The 17,905-nt window shown below is 31.0% G+C and overlaps 2 protein-coding genes across 3 annotated transcripts in view; one reads left to right on the plus strand and one right to left on the minus strand.

Annotated features, from left to right (window-relative positions):
- LOC134708321 (nuclear pore complex protein Nup214-like) overlaps positions 1-240 on the minus strand; it is a 40,937-nt gene extending 40,697 nt beyond the window's left edge. Inside the window, exon 1 of the mRNA XM_063568768.1 lies at positions 171-240. Within this exon, the coding sequence (XP_063424838.1) occupies positions 171-209 (39 nt within the window). The 5' untranslated portion in view covers positions 210-240. The remainder of the gene's footprint in view (positions 1-170) is intronic.
- Positions 241-381: 141 nt separating this feature from the next.
- LOC134708322 (serine/threonine-protein kinase Nek7-like) lies at positions 382-15,297 on the plus strand. 2 transcript variants are annotated; one of them, XM_063568769.1, is made up of 9 exons: positions 382-489; positions 2,103-2,307; positions 3,094-3,156; positions 5,231-5,341; positions 5,755-5,863; positions 7,174-7,281; positions 8,301-8,395; positions 9,812-9,925; positions 10,533-15,297. In XM_063568769.1, the coding sequence occupies exons 2-9, from the start codon at positions 2,119-2,121 to the stop codon at positions 10,794-10,796; spliced, it is 1,053 nt and encodes a 350-aa protein (XP_063424839.1). In that variant the 5' UTR covers positions 382-489; positions 2,103-2,118; the 3' UTR covers positions 10,797-15,297. The 2 variants fall into 2 exon arrangements, with proteins under 2 accessions (XP_063424839.1, XP_063424840.1); XM_063568770.1 differs by having other exon boundaries at positions 387-480.
- Positions 15,298-17,905: the final 2,608 nt, after the last annotated feature.

Genomic DNA, 17,905 nt, shown 5'->3' on the forward strand with positions numbered 1-17,905 from the left:
CTTGCACGTAAAACACCTCTGGGCATTTTGAAAAGTTGGCAGGTATGAAATAAAGTCGAATAGGCCTATACTGTTTTTTGTTGCAAAAATTTATAAAAATCAGTATCAAAATAGTCATTTATTCGACATTGTACAGCTGCCTTATATTACACATTACAGACACAACATACCTTCACGTCTCTTTCCGGAGGTTCGTCAGCTGTTGCCATAATCCAAATTCTAAACTTTCGCTTTTAAATAAAATTTATAGATATTGCAAAATTTTGTTCAATGTTAAATTTAATCTTAAATATCTCATGAATTCGTAAATTGTCTAAAACGTACAAAAGATTTTGATTTAATTTCTTCGATGTTTTCGTGTATTTTGAAATAAAATCAAGAGGATAACCGAATGACGTTGTCAGGAAAAATTAACTCATGCGCACCAAACACTTCCATTAAATTCCTATACCTTTCAGTACAAAAAAACTAGAACGGAAGGTAAACAAGGTAAACCATTCGTTTGTTATCGATAGAATGCTGCAGTTAATTGTACTTTATATATGAACACTCTGTTGAAATTTCCCCACATTTTCCTACCACTGGCAGACGGGCACTGGCACTGGTACCAGATCAAAATAACAACCACAAATCAGATCATACTGACATACAGTCACAGATAATATATAATAAAAAAAATGTTCTTTCCAGCATAAAATGCACTGGCAGTGGATGTCCTCAACCAATCTCGGGTTCAATTGAAAAAGTTATAATCAACTGCTCTATCAATACACATCGCTATATGTCCGCCGATTACTAGATATCACACAGGTTCCCGTAAAATTTTACGTCTTTAAACAAACTCTCTGAAGCCACAATGGAAAAGTGATTGTTGTATGCGTCAAATGTTCAAGCAGCCAGGTCAGCCGGGATTAGCATTAAGGGCATACAATACAGTTACAGGGAAGGTAATGATGTTGCTAACTTAATATGTTATTTTCGTGACGTCAAACTGTGACATATCAGGAAAAGATGCATTTTACGACTGATTTTTATCATTCAAACTGATTTAATTTAAAAACGAGTTCATGGTCCCCTATTTTTCAAAACTGCAATTTGTTTCATTTTGCAAGACGATTATGTGACCCAAATTTTATAAAACTGTAAATATAGGAATTTTTTTTTATTTTGATAAACATGCAGCAAAAAATGATGTTTTTTCCGCAATTCATGAACATTTGATAAATATGAGTTATTTCTTTTTTAGGATACTTATAAAATACAGAAATAACGATTATTTAACAAAAAACAATTTGTGTTTATCTTTTACAACAAAACAGTTATGTCTTTCTTTCGAAAAAGAAATTATGGCCACAAATCTGAATTTTGAGCAAATATTCAAAATTTCTACCTCATTTCTTAAAAAGAAGCACATGAAGGTATATTTTTTATTACATATTTGATTTAATCAGGTAAAAAATAGCCTATATATGCAAATATTCATGAACTTTTAAATACAGGATCAAAACTGTGTTGTATGCCCTTAAGGTGTATACACCCTATCACTGTTCCCTACTTCATCGCTTGACCAAAGAATCTGGCCCACTTGAATTTTGACGTCATACTTCAATCATTTTTTTCGCTTGTGGTGTCAAGAGATTTTCTTTAATCATGTTAATGATGCCAGAATTTTAAGGGAACTTTTGTGATACCCAGTAATGGTGGACAAATAGTGATAAGTGTATCCTCTATGGTTGTAATAGGGGATGAATTATATTTATAACTAATTTATTTTGCCAAATGACATAAATGCAATAATTTGATAATTTAATGGTAAATTTTGGTGCATAACGATAAAAAATGGACTAAATTTGATGAATGAAGTTAAATTCTTTCGGAAAATTAGCGATGACAGCAATTTGACGAAAGAAGAACTTGTAATTCGTTTGGGAAATATTGATGACGGCAATTTGATGTAAACATACATTTTTAAAAAGAAGATGTGGTATGATGCCAATGACACAACTGTCCACAAGAGACCAAAATGACACAGACAATAACACATTAACAACTATAGGTCACTGTACATTGTATGTTACAATATTTAGTTCATTTCTCATCAGGTTAAAGGCTACCAATATGGCTGCCGGGGGTATGGAGCCAATGGACTTAGAAGGAAACTCCTCCCCTACTGATGAACAGGACAGCAAATATGGCTGCCTTGCTAATTTTAAAATAGATAAAAAGATAGGAAAGGGACAGTTTTCTGAAGTATATAGAGCTATTAATAAAATAGATGGCAGTGTTGTAGCATTGAAGAAAGTTCAGGTAAATATTTATAAATTGTAGAACTGACACTCATTTCACAAAATATCTTTAAAAAAAAATACTTGTACAATTCAGTCATACAATTTTTATACGAAAAGAGCCACTGGTGATTAAACTGTTTGTAGATTAGGAAATGAATACTGGGTTTAGGCCAAAGAGACAACAACCCATCCAAAAAGCCCAAAATTGTATTGATGTGAAGAGAAAAGCATGAAAATAAGAAAATGTGGAATGATTGCCAATGAGATAGCTATCCTGTGTCCAAAAGGTGTGGATGTAATCAAATATAGGTTACTGTACAAACCTTCAATAGTGAGCAGAATTATACAGTATGGTCGCTGTTAAAATCCTCAGCATGACAAAATATGAAACCATTGGCAATATCTAAGATTTGTGACAAACAATATACATGTACATGATTTACAGGAAAACATAAATTACAGACAGTAACAAACTACAACCAGCAGGTTTCTGACATTTATCTAATCAAGACTGACAGTTTATATCCCTTTCAAATTAATTCAATAAACATAAACACTGCATTTTAAACTAATAAATGAATGATTTTAAAATAAGTTACACATAATACTTCTTTGAGCATGTTTAATTTTAGTTATACTATAGGCAGACTGCATCATCAATTAATGAACTACATATTTTAGAATCCTAAATACAATTTGTTTTCAATTTATATGATAATGTTGAAGTGTGATTGTACTGTTACAGTTTCTATGTACAATGTACATATATAAATTCAGAATTTACAGTAAAACCTTTATGTTTTAGATATTTGAAATGATGGACGCCAAAGCCAGACAGGACTGTATAAAGGAAATAGGTCTTTTAAAGGTAACATCAGTTTGATTCTGTATGTGAAATAACGGAAATGTGAGAAATATTTCATTTGGACATTAATAGTATACAAATAACCTAAAGTTTGCATTCCTGTTCTGTTATTGTTTTGACATTCAACCAGTGATTTTGCTAGCGCTTGTCTCTTTCGTATTTTACGAAAAGGTTTTCGAAATGACGAAAATATTTCATATCAATTTCGTCACTTAAATTTGGAAAGTGTAAAATTATTTACACATCAAAATACTAGAATTCTACCTGTCTTTATGTTTCTGACAAGTTTATGACCCTCAGGTAATTAACGTTTACCAAAGGTTTTAAAAGTTTCGATGACATGTAATCCGCCTATCGCCAATCAGATGGGTCACTAATCCCTTAATTATTATTATAAAACCTCATAAATGACCATCATAATAATTTATTTAAGTTAAATCAAACAGTCAGCATTTCATTTTAATCATTTCTCACAATTCTGTCGTATTTTCGTCATTTGAACAAAATTGATAATCTCCCAGGACATTTCAACTTTATTTTAATTTCAATATTTCCCTTACGATCATAATTTGCAGTTTGCTTGTCGTAGTTTCGTCATATTAACGTATTTTCGTCATACTTTCTATAAATCTTCATCAAAAACTTTCGACAACTTTCATTAAAAAGAATGAACTTTATTCAAAACGTAAATATTATCACTTGTAAACAGGTGCTTCCTGTTCTATGTATTGCGCATGCGTAAAAGTTCGTAGATGAATCCGGTTTTATTCTGAAATTATTATTCAATTGTCACTTCCCGTTTTCATTTCATTTCGTTTAAAAATCGAAAGTAAACGTGATCTACAGTCTACAATCATTAGAATCGTCACATTAAGTATAGATGCAGATCCTTCTATCCAATATTAAAGAAATTGAGACCAAATAGATATTTAAACGTATTTTCAAGGATATAAATGATTGTGAAGTGAAAAAGTCGTTACAAGTTCATTTGTGCTGTGGTTTAAAAAATAGAGGCCTGACCCAACTTTTGTTGATCAGGGGTGTGCCCTGAAAATAACTGAAGTGAAGTTGTGAACCATATTACCAGATCTCTGTTCTTATCTTCATATCTTAGCATCACATCAGTCAATTCATTCAATATTGCCAATAACTGCCTATATTAGCAATCCTAAAGTCTTCAAAGATCCTAGACTAGTCCTTTAAGGACTTGGACATATATGTATAGCTAGTTTGATAATCATCCTAGACCCCTTGCTATTATAAAAAATAAGGCTGATTTTTATCACGCGCAAAAGTGACTAAAGCCCTCAAAATCCTAGCTGAAACCCTGCATTCAACTCAACTATTTATTAAACTAGCTATGGTAAAGGTATAAACAAAAATACTGAACTTCAAGGAATATTCAAAATGGATACTACTTTATCAAATAATATCTTTATAGATTGTTCTTTAATGTCTTGGTAATGAAGTTTTACTTTATATAATGCATTGAAAATGGATTGCAATGTGATCTACATGTATGAATAATTTAATCTGTCTGTCTGTCTGACTGTCTGTCAACCATCTGTTTGTACGTCGGTTTGTCCATCAGTCTGGCAAATCAGTTTTCCACACTTCTTTTCATCGTGCTTGAAGGTATATTGATTCGAATTATGGTATATATGGTTTTATAGTGACAAGTTACAGATCAAGTTCAAATTATGTTCTGGTCTGATGATTTTGAGCAGTTATGGTCCTTGTACTTAGAAATTCCCTCAAATAATCAGTTTTCCACACTTTATTTTGTCATGCTTGAAGAAATTGATTTGATAATTGGTATATAGTTTTATCATGACAAGGTATTTTCATTATCAGACACGCATTCATTATCATTGAACTAGTATATATTTGTTTAGGGGCAGCTGAAGGTTGCCTCCAGTTGCGTGAATTTCTCGCTACATTGAAGACCTGTTGGTGACCTTCTGCTGTTTTTTTTTTTCTATGGTCGGGTTGTTGTCTCTTTGACACATTCCCCATTTCCATTCTCAATTTTACTACATGTTTATATTATTAAAATCGTCTTAACTTTTTTTTTCAGCAACTGAATCATCCAAATGTGATAAAGTACTTGTCTTCATTTATTGAAAACAATGAGTTGAATATTGTATTAGAATTGGCTGATGCTGGTGACCTGTCCAGAATGATTAAAGTAAGTTCCAGTAGAATAATGGTATTCATATTGTGTTAACATTGGCTGACATTGTTGATTTGTATAGAATAATCAAATTGAGTTCCAGTAGAATAAAGTTCTAAAGTTTTCAAAAGTATATTATTTTAGAATGTACAATGTAACAAAGGATAAGAAAAGAAATTATAACTCGCACAACTTTGAATCATTTCGTCATTGTGTAATAATTAACACAAAGTGTTTGTAATGATTGCCATAATAAATCAAATCTAAAGAAAATATACAAAATATTCTATAATTATTATATAGTTATGTATGAAAGACATTACAATTTGGCCACAATTACTTTCTTTTTATAAAATAACAACCTATTAAGTTCTTTTTGGTCACATTTATAGATTTTGAATATACTATAATGTTTTTATAATTTTCAGCATTTTAAGAAACAGAACCGATTAATTCCAGAGAAATCTATATGGAAATACTTTATACAGATCTGTAGTGCTTTAGAACATATGCATTCCAAGAGAATTATGCACAGAGGTCAGTTCATAAGGGATTCACACTGCATTTAAAAATACTATTGAAAGTATGTGCATCTGTTGTATACTGACAGATTTTTCATCAAACTAATATTTCACGGAATGCTCATCAAATTAGTTTGGTACCCCAAAAAAAATGTGAATCTTATAATTATTAGAATCAAAATTACGATCAATTGTATTGATCTTTACTATGATTATCAATTTTCAGTGATACTTTTAGGTGCAGTGTATATATAGATTCTACCACTCCCATCAATATGATACATTATAACTATTTGAGTATCTCAGGGTGCTATAAACAGTTTCGTATAAAAAAACTAGGTGTTATTCCCCAACTAAAAATAACCATGGAGGGAAACCCCTGTTTATTTACTCAATTGGTGCAAAAGTATCATGTTTTTTGTGTTTGATTGTAAAAATTAGTTAATTAGCTTTCAATTAAAACAGTTTGAATGATTGAAATAATTTTAAAAATTATATTAACTTTACATGTTTTGAGGGGAGACAACACTGTAAACATCCTTTTTTTTGTGGCAGTGAAAATTGAAAACTTATTTGCAGCCATTGTAGCTCTTTTCGGAGCAGGAAACCGTATCCTGAAACAAGAATTTTTTGAAAGGCCAGGTAAAAACCTACAAATTTCATACAGTATTGATTATGAAAAATGTGCATGGATCATGTCTTCATGGCTGTGCACATGACCTGGTTTCAAGTTTTTTCTGTTAAAATTATACCTTTTTTCCCCCGTGTTCATTGGATGGAATTTTTTTAATAAATTAAAAGTACACATTACTTTTATTTCATTATAAACTAGAGAACATTCTGACTCCAGTGATATCTAGTTTTATACAAGTATCTTTATTAATCAGTCCCCCACAAAGGGTCACTTATGCATGGTCCCTCAAAATGTGACGTCATAGAAAAATACTGTTGATTGCACCCTCAATAATAACAATTTGCATTCTGTGATTCTGATATCAAATGAATATATATTTGTGTGTAGCTTTACTCAGAATCACAATGATTCACTTCACATTATATATATAGTTGTTTTGAAAAATCGGAATAAAAAACACACACAATATTTTCTGAATTTTCAGTACTCACAGAATATATGAAAGCAAATTTTGCAAACAAATCTTGATTCAATGTGAAATATGATTTAATGGAACAACAATTTTCTAGTCATCTGTTTATGTGTGAGGATAATTGATCTCCACTGAACTTCATAAAGTAATAAAACATGTCACTAGTTTTTTTTTAAAGAAAACACTAGCATTGTACTTACCTCAAAATGATCTTTTTCAGATATAAAACCAGCTAATGTATTTATAACTGGTCAGGGTGTGGTCAAGTTGGGAGATCTTGGACTTGGAAGATTTTTTAGCTCAAAGACCACGGCAGCTCATTCCTTGGGTAAGAAAATTGTTTCAAATAATGTATATCAGTTTTATGTGATGAATTGAAAGTGTCAGTTAATGAAACTCATAGTTCATAGCACATGTCTTGTTCCTTAAGATTATAGTGCTTACATCTTTAAGCCATAGCTTTAAAAAACTTGGTTCTATATAAAAAAATAAGGTGATGCAGTATAATTGTTAGAGGGACAAATATTCACCAAAGACTAAGTGATGAAGTTTGTCATCTTCGTAAAACTTAACATCCAGTGGCAAATATTTCATGCATGTCCAGGACAAGAACAAATTAAAAAATTAATAATAAATACAATATATAGTCGTGTAATAGATGCTGTCAGGGATGGAAATATGGACTGCCAATTAAAAATTAGGGTTTATTGGATAGGCAATAAAAAATAAATTGCAACAGGCCATTATTGGACCCTCAAAGATTTTTTTGCAAGGGTTCTGAAAATGCAGTTCATAGCACTCTATCTACACAAGCCATCAGATTAAAGGTGACCAGACATGTCTGCTAACTTTAACATCTCTAACAGCCAATGGTCTCCCCACTTTAGCAAGGGTTTTACTACTGAAGAAGACAAAAGTGACCATATTTCTATTCTCCATCACCCTTGGAGAAATTAAAGTTGAAAGTTAGAAAGTGAAGTATTCATACTTTTTTTTTAATTTATGACTTTGAATATAACTATTAAGAAAATCCAGGTTCATTTGGCAGATGTTCTATAATAAAGAAAACTTACATGTACCAGCAAGAAAGTAGCTATCAAAAATACAATATAAACATTAAAAGGTGTAAAAACAATATATACTTGTAAAACATGAAAGGTAATGTATACAGATGTATACAGATGCTGTTATGTTGTACAGCTCAAAATTTTAATTTGAAAATGTGTTTGGGTTAAACCAGTTAGAGAACACAAATCTCTAGCTTTACACATTTTGATCATATGTGTTAAGTAAAACACACAGTGTACATAGACAATTGATAATGAGGTAGATTTATTTTGATTACAGTTGGTACCCCCTATTATATGTCTCCAGAGAGAATACATGAGACAGGTTATAACTTCAAGTCTGATATGTGGTCACTTGGATGTTTACTCTACGAGGTAAGATTAAACTGAAGGAATAAAAATTATCATTCACCTGAAGTGATTTTGTTACTTACGTCATTTACAATCAGATTTTCAAATTGATCAAAGTAAAAAAAATATATTTGCACATAAAAAAAATCTACATATTTAGAACAAATTTAAGACTGACTCAAAGTAAATAAACTGTCATGACAGGTGTCACAATATGTTTTAATCATATTGTTTATATTTATTTTGTATGCTTCTGAAAAGCTTGAAAAGAATGCAGTTAACCTGGTTTTGCGTGTTATTAGGTCTATATAACAACTGCCCTAGATTTATGCTGTTTACCAACTAAATAAATCGGTGACTTAAGCCATCAGAATCCTTGCTTAAATCAATTAACCTACCTGTATATAATTTATTATGAAACACTCTGAAATTTTTCTTAAAATAGTATTTTAATGCCAAGACAACTCTATTCACAAACACTTTTTTTAAAAGTTAAAAATCGTAAACTAAATAATAAAGGGGCACTAGCTGTCAAATTCATGGTCACCGATATTTGATTCATAACAATGTAAAACATTTATCCAAACTATAAAAGTCTAAAATAAATAGTTTACAGAGCATGGGGTAGATAATATATAGATTCGTTTTCGTTTGTATTTTAGTCCAGACACTATTTAATTAACTATCGATTTGACCTCATATGACCATATAAGCGATGTAAACATAAATAAAGATATGAATAGATTAAACCAACACATGCAATTAGATTTTTATAGGTCTGTTTGATTTTATATTATACGGTAGATTAAAAATAAATGGTTCTCATTGCTTTTAACCGTATAAGAATGATTTTATGTGCATCGAATTAGTATTCAAATGATTTACCGTAGTTTCACTTTCACTGTTGAAATTCTTTTTCTTTAAATATCCAGTACACGTACAACATGTACAATCTCTAGCATGGGGTTAAATTGAAGTTCACATGAATACGGATTTAAAGAGGTCGACTCATTCACTTTCAAGTGAATTACTAATTATCAATGTTTCTTAGTGTAATTTGACAAAATTTAACCTTTTTGGCTGCAAAAAGCGAATTGTTATTTCACTATTTCACTTTCATTATTGATTGAACGAAAAAAATCGAACTTTAGATTTTTTATATATCTCATAGCTAGTGCCCCTTTAAAAAGAAGATGTGATATGATGATTGCAAATGAGACAACTCTCCAAAAGAGACCAAATGACACAGAAATTAACAATTATAGGTCACTATACAATTTTCAACAGTGAGCAATGTATATAAATTATTAAATGTCAGCAAAACTAAGAACAATATCAGTTTATGTTTAACAGTTCATCTGAAGTGAGATTATGCAGAAAAACTCAGAAAGATCTTGTTTTGTTGATATCTGGAAAAAATATATATTGTTCTTTTTTAAGATGGCAGCTCTGCAGTCACCTTTCTATGGAGACAAGATGAATTTGTACTCTTTGTGCAAGAAAATAGACCAATGTGATTATCCCCCCTTGCCATCTGATGTTTATAGTGATGAGGTGAGTTATTTTCCTTTATAGTTTATCTCCCTTTGACATTTTTTGTGTTTGCTATCCTGTGTTCAAGCCAGGATTTCATAAGGACAGAGTGCCAATCCTTGAAATTATAATATGAAGTATATTGGTTAGTCATAACAAAAAAAACAAAAAATATCATCAATCTTTAGAAGTAGTGGAAACTGAAAAGAAAGGGTGCTGGCCAAGGAAAACTATATATATGTTAGATGTTTGTTTTAATTATGGAGAATTTTCACAAATTGCAAATGCATGTACCTGTCTATTGTTGTTGCGGCGAAAATACCAAATGGACATTCAAACTCATGATGAGATCATCAGTTGAAAAAAAAATGATGCCATGGCTAAAAAAAAGAAGAAAAAATCCAACAGTACACAACATTTAAAACTACAGACTGACCAAAACAAACCCAAAAAATATCTAAACTTCAGTTCTGTCTGGGGTTTTATAGTGTCATTTGATTGCTGTCTCATTGTCATTTATTTCAAATGTTTTTATTTATGAGCACAAATACAAGTCAATATTTGTATAATTACAGCTTAGAAATGCGGTAGCCTTATTTATTAACCCAATACCTCTGTATAATTACAGCTTAGAAATGTGGTAGCCTTATGCATTAACCCAATACCTGACCAGCGTCCAGACATTACATATGTATACAATGTGGCCCAGATGATGTATGACCATTACACACAGCCAGCATTGAATCCATCCCCCGTTGACCAACAACAATTACAGTTACAACTTCAACAACAACAGCAGATACAACAACAACAACAGTTTCCACAGCAACAGTTACCACAGCAACAGTTGTCACAACAACAACAAATTGAACAACAAAAACAAGTAGCTTAAGCAGATGTTTTTAACAGTCTCTGTGATATTTGGAGTGCATTATCTTTGATTGATATTGAGAACTTTGAAGGATGATTAATTACAATAAGATTAAGAACTGAATGATATTTTTGAACGACAAAATGAAAAAGCATATGAACAATATTTGTTTTACTACTGTGGATTCATTTATTTTCGTGGGTACCAATTTTTCGTGGATTAAGAAAAACTTGCATTTTGGTGGATATTTGATTTCGTGGTTTTGCTGAAGTCTGCATACAAACCTATAAAAATTTATCATTCGTTGAACATTAAATTTTGTGGTTTAACTGTGCCCACGAAATCCACGAAAATTGGTATCCAACGAATAATAATGAATCCACAGTATTTTAATAGGAGTTTAATGTGTTAGATACTTACTCTGTGTATCATTTCTGTTTTCTATTCAAATCAAAACCTGCTAAGGCTATTCAAATGTTTGTTTCTCAAATCCCCATATTTATTTTGTTGGTATTGGTTGGGAGTAGTTATTACTTAGCTATTGTATGCATGGTGTTCAAATTCACTGATGTTTGCCCCTTGGAAATCTTGTTGTTTCGCCTTGTGTTGCATTGAGATTTTTATAGTTAAGTGGGAAACTCTGTTCTAGAATACACATGAAAGCTGAAATAACTTTTCAGTCCTTTGTTAGGTTCCAGGGAAGTAACCCTATACTTACCTTTTTGGTTATACAGATTTTCAAAGTAGGTAAATTAAAAAGAAATGTTAAGAAAAATAATTATAGTAGTATTTATTCCAAAATGTTTGATCTTTGGTATTGAGAAACAAACAGTTTTAACTAGTCTTAAGTTCTTTTTTTCATAAAAACCAAACAAGGGTTCAAAATTGAACATTTCTTTAATCATAATAATTTTCTCATCAAACAAACAAAATCATGTCTCTTAAAAGTTTTGAAAAAAAGCCTTAGAACCATAGAAAGATTTATTTAGGAAGGAAGTAAGTCTTTGGAATATCAACATTTAGTAGCTTTCGTAATATTGTGATCTTAGTAAAATAGACAAAACTGTGATTTGTTGTAATTATGTTTTACGGTTGTAAAGTGTCATCTCAAAAAATCATTTGTGACCTTTGAACAATCCTAAAAATGTCCAAATGAATACACTGACAAATTCATATAAAAACATCTTGATCCATAAAACCTAGTTTGAATTCATATTCTAAAGGTTTTCTTAAATAGTAAATCTCTGGTCACACATGAGATTTTGAAATGATTTCAAATATAAATTTTAGAGGTTGTTGTTTTGCCAAAAGTTTGTGTCCTTCCCAATTATTAGAATTTTAACCCACCCCCTTGAGTGTGATTGAATCTGTATCTCATTGTGAGTAGAATTTTATCCCCACCACCTAGAGAGTGATTGAAACGGTATCTCATTGTGAGTGTGTAGTTGAAGTTCCCATTTATCACAATATTTTTGATATATTATCTTCATTTAGTGTGAAACATTTTAGTTATTACACAATGTATTGTGATTGACTTAATCATTGTTGTAAAAGTCACAGAAGTAGTATTTCATGTTAGAATTTATGCATTCTTCCAGGAATTTTTTTCAGCCAAGGAATTCCTGTGATCTATCTATTTTATCTTTATATTGATGTAGAAATAATTTTAACATTTAAGGGAGATAATTCATGAATGTATTTATCTGTTTACACTTTCTAGTACCACTTATTAAATATAGATGGAATTTTGAGATTACCACTCTGACAGCCATGGGGGCATTGTCAGTGATGATAATATTCTAGATGCATAGGGTAGCAATCCTATTGAACTGATATTCCATTTCTTTTGTTTCGTTATACAACACCTTGGAAAGAAATGGGTCCAGCTCTTGTATTCAATATTCTTATTAATCTTGTTGATAAAATTTCTGGGCTTGATCTTAAAAATATGAGATCCAATCAAGCTGTGTAAGTACGTATAATCAAGTTTATTCCGAATAAAATATCAGTACAAAAAAATTATTTAAAAGTCATTGGGTTTTAATTAATCTGGCAGGTAGAGGCTTTTTTGGACGATTAATGCATTTCCATTAAGACATTTAGTTGAAACCCCCTTTAAACCTAGGTTGAAACCTCATGTTGTTAAGTCTTAAGAAAGCATGGCTATCATGAAACTGTATTGTTGAACAAAAAATATGTACCGGTATATATGGTGACTCCAGTTAAGCTCTTGTTTGCTTGTACCACCAATATCAGGCAAATGCTTGGTTATTGCTGTCGAGTCAAAATAGTTTTTATGTTAACAAATTTGTGTTGTGGCTCATTACAGTCTCATTGTTAATTTTCACTGTTTTCTATGTTTATCAAATGTACTGGCTGTATTATACTACTGGAGGTTTACCTGTTGTGAGTCAGTGGATTGTTGAAAGAGTATGTTATATAGTTTATTATTGTTGAAATCTTTATTGAAAGACATAGTAATTTATTGTAAACATAGTCATTTATTGTAAGACATAATAATATATTAACATTAATTACAATTAAATGTTGTTATATATAAGTGTGTTATTACAAATGTATTATAATTTATTTCAAGAAAAAAAAACCAGTGTAAACAGATTTTATTGTAAAGGATATGGTTACTATTGTATTTTAAAATGTCACTTTTTAGACACACTCTTATTGAAGTGTAGATATTTAAAAAGAAATTTGTTTTTTCTCATTTAATTTCCCTGTTGATGAGAAACTGATGAATAAGTAAGGATAAACTTAGATAGCATATATTTGTACAATAATTTTATTTTCAGTGCTAATTCTTTTATCTAAAACAAACATACGTCATTGTTTAAATTAGATGCGTTGTGTTCAAAGTAAAAATCATTCTATATACCTTAATTGTTTAATGGATGTCATAAATGTACTTTTACTTACAAATTTTGGGCAATATAGAATATGTTTATATGGCATCTATATGAGAAAGGCAGTTTTTACCTTAACTCGATCAAGATAATTCATTGTCTATGCATACTATGATTGGTTTTCTTGGGTCCTGTGGGCATTAGTTTAACCAATGTACAATATTTGAAGGTGTCTGAAGAGCACCTCAACCAAGCAAAGATGCTTAACTTGTTTTTTCAACCTATTTCAGTAGGTCTACTATTTAGCTTTATGTTTATAGGCTATTTTAGATTTTGAAAATGTTTTTGATCTCATCTTGTTCATGTTATTAGATTTCAATCAGCACTTACTGTAAATTCAATAACTAGTACTTGCATTTGATTTTGTAGAATGAACTCAAATTTGAGATTATTAATTGCCATTTCTGAAAAATCTTCATTCAGTGATATAAATCAAATCAGATATAATGCAAGTTCTTATTATTGCGATACTCATCCAGTCGCATTATTGGCAGTAATAAAAACCTTGCAATAATTTAGTAATTTACATCAATATACATTTCTGAACCATGGTGTTAAAGTACAGCATATTGTCTCTCTTCTAACTCAATGTTAGAAAAAAGAAATTATATTCATGGAATCAAAGATGTGATGAAATCCGTCCAGTTTGTCTTTTGATAGCTTCTACTTTATTATTTTTGCATGAATTTTATTAGATATTTTTCAATCATGTTTATGTGATAAATATAAACCACATTAATTTCATCTTTTAAAATTATTGTGAAGATCTACAATGGAGATCTTTTTTCATAAACAAATTAAACATAATCATCACAAGACTTGTACATGTGCACAAATCAGATCCAGTCATGTTTCACATTTTATTACCCATCCCCCTTTTTCCAAGGAAAGGACTGATAGCTTCACAATGTGATTTTTGTTCTTTAGGGCTGAAGATTTTTTTTTTACACTTTATAATATACTGATCTACTTTGTAAGAACGACAACGGCTTTGTTTAGGCCTGAAATAAATAAAAATGCCAATTAAAGTTCTAAAATAAAGTCCTATTTAAAAATCTCAGCATTTTCTTCATAGCATTGTGAAATTATAATGAAAAGCTTAGTTTGAATGGTGTATCTTGCTACTCAGCCCTCAATTCTAGCATGAGAGATGATAGATGATCATAGATGAGGACTTACTTTCTTCAGGTTTTTTGGTCCCCCTTTTTCTCATTTTTCAAATTCTGTTTTGGAAAGCTACTTATCATGTTAAAATATTCCCTTAGGTTTGATGTTTGTTTGGATGACAATAAAACGCCTGTTATCATACCTTGTCCTTTGCGTTGAATAATATAAGTGAGAAAAATTGGGAAAAAATAATACCTGATATGAATTACCCGCCTGTATTGATGTAAATTTTCTCCTGTTATCAGCTTGAGCAGATTTTCTGTATATTATTTTGTTTTTGTTATGAGAGAGTGGAGAACATTCCTTTGATGATTTGTTATTTATTTTGAATTGTTATCATGTACACAGTACATAATATATTTCTGGTAAATTTGTGCAATTTTGTAAATATGACACATAACATTAGATGTGAATAAAACAGATTTAAGATTCCCTTATGCAGTTTTTTTTGTTGTTTTTTCATTTACTAGAAGCAGGATTGTTTCATTTGTTTTGTTGGTACTTAATGCTTCTTACAGTGACCATGGCCATATCAAGGTGGCTAGTTTTTGTCTCGCTTGATAGAGAAAAAAAGAGAGACATAGGTATGTGGTTTCCGGCTTCAGCGACGGTGGCTTCAACAATGTATTAGTTTGTGATAGGTCTAGTTTATGATGAACCACTAGTGGTAAGTCAAAGATCTTTGATATGTAGTTGTTTTAGTATCTCATTACCATGGAGATTATTTGGCCCCACCCCCTCAGTTCTGGTATATTGACTTTCAAAATTTGTCTAGTTTTCATGTATTAGTTTGTGATTAGGTCGGTTTATGGGGAACCACTAGTGGTAGGCCAATGATATTTTGTATGCAGTTGTATTAGCATTGACACATCTCATTTCCATGGAGATTATTTGACCCTGACCTCTCAGTTATGGTTTATTGATTTTGAAATTTTGCTTAGTTTACATTTATTACTTTGTGTTAAGGCTTGTTTAAAGGGAACAACTTATGATAAGTCAATGGTATTGGGTATGCAATTGAATTAGCATTGGCACATCTCAAATCTATGGAGATTGTTTAGCCATGTACCTTCAGTCATGATTCATTAAAGTCTTGCTATAATTTTAATTTTAACATGTGCATTATTGAAATTACAAATAGTGAAACATATCTCTGTGATACCAGTTTATTTTTCTGATTTACTTGATGAAGTTTAATAAGGAAAGAACCAAGTTGTACATATTTGCGACGATTTATATTCGCGTTATTTTTCTACTCGCGAAAGTCGCGAAAATAAGTTGGCTCACAGTATTCAAACTCATCAGTTGAAAACAAACGAAACATGCCAATTCAAAAGACGAAAAACGATAAAAAAAAAAAAGACCAACAACAGTATATAAAAGACAGCATAGAAGATTCAAGACTAAGCCTAAAACATGAGCTAATTTTTTGTGCTCCAGGCTGGGTAGGCATTTCTTGTTTCAATTATTGTACCCGTCGTGTTGCTCATGTAAGTAAAAACTTGGTGATACGTCTAATTTAGTAGGTCACACTTTTGGAAAAGAGAACAGAATGTAGTTACAACAATGGAACATGTCCTTTGTCATCTTGAAACAATTAACCAACTTATGATAGCGATCTTTAAATTTCGAAGGGATACTTTCAACTTCACCACTTGTAACTCGTAGTTTCATAGCTAAGGGTTAGGGTTAGAGGCAACCTCATTCAAGAATATCGTGCTGCAAAATGCAAGTTCTGAAATATTGTATCAAGTGGGAGATATACTAGTATATACTCTATATGAAAGTTTTACTGCAGTGATGAAATGTTGCTTCTTAGAAATGGAAAGTTGACAACTGGGAACCTGAAATTATCTCTTTCAATCGACCAAGTATGTTGCTAATGATGAATTTTTTAAATGGTAGAAATTATATCTTTTTCAAGATTACACGTGAGCTTCAGAAAGGGGTAAATCCGTCCCCTACTCAGAGGCCCTCTGTCGTAGTGCTGCAGTGACATTCAGACCCCTCGCAGAGGTCCACGCGTACAGGTATGAAAGGCCTCAGTGCTGTACTTTTTTTTACTTTCGAACTTTTATATCTGGGCGTCACTGGCCATTGTTATATTATACTTCGTTTCTGTGTGTGTTACATTTTAAGGTTGTGTTTCCGTTGTGTCGTTTATTTTCTCTTACATTTCAGTGTAAATTCACATTACTATAAGACGTGTCACGGTACTTTTCTATCCGAAATTCATGTACTAGTATTTGGTTTTGATGTTATATTTTATATTCTCATCGAATTTTGTCTAATGCTTAGTCCGTTTTTGTGTGTGTTACATTTTAATGTTGTGTCATTGTTCTCTTATATTTAATGCGTTTCCCTCAGTTTTAGTTTGTTACCCCGATTTTGTTGGGTTTTTTTTCCATAGATTTACGAGTTTTGAACAGCGGTATACTACTGTTGCCTTTATTGCTTGCTACACCACTGGTTTTTATTAGTTCTGTTTACTAATGCTTGTCTATTGGTCTTTTTCTTTTTTAGTTATGTCGTTGTCAGTTTATTTTCGCCTTATGAGTTTTAATGTCCCTTTAGTATCTTTCAACTCTCTTTTAGTGCCTCACTGGGTTTTGTGGTTGTGACCCTTCTAGATTTTCATATACTTGTATATATTATTGTTCAATGAGGAATCAGTCGTCATTGTCTAAGTAAACTTTACCTGGGGACATTTCAAACTTCTTTCTTCGTGTCAGAAAATATTTAAGTTTAAGCACTGAAAATGTGTCATATAAAGCGATGCATGCAGGTGACATTTAAAATGCAATTTCAGACTGGAAAGAAAACAGTATGCTTAGTTACAAGAATTTTGTTTAATCACTGTTGTTCAAATGCAGCAGAACATTAGTAATCTTTTATTTCAAACGTTTTTTTGTAAAAATGAGTAAATAATCGTTACAGTTGTGTGACTAATAGAGGTTAATTATTTCCAATACAGTATTTAGTTCATACAATACATTACTAATACATGTACCTTATAGAATAAAGTTCTATTAAAATAAAATCGAT

Source organism: Mytilus trossulus, chromosome 2, assembly GCF_036588685.1.
Source record: "Mytilus trossulus isolate FHL-02 chromosome 2, PNRI_Mtr1.1.1.hap1, whole genome shotgun sequence".
In the NCBI taxonomy this organism is placed as follows: domain Eukaryota; kingdom Metazoa; phylum Mollusca; class Bivalvia; order Mytilida; family Mytilidae; genus Mytilus; species Mytilus trossulus.

What these genes read in the sequence shown, in the direction of transcription:
- LOC134708322 (XM_063568769.1), top strand. Translation starts at nt 2,119, where the DNA reads ATGGCTGCCGGGGGTATGGAGCCAATGGACTTAGAAGGAAACTCCTCC. An exon ending in TAGCATTGAAGAAAGTTCAG is followed by an intron (nt 2,308 to 3,093) that starts GTAAATATTTAT and finishes TTTATGTTTTAG; the next exon opens with ATATTTGAAATGATGGACGC. An exon ending in TTGGATGTTTACTCTACGAG is followed by an intron (nt 8,396 to 9,811) that starts GTAAGATTAAAC and finishes TTCTTTTTTAAG; the next exon opens with ATGGCAGCTCTGCAGTCACC.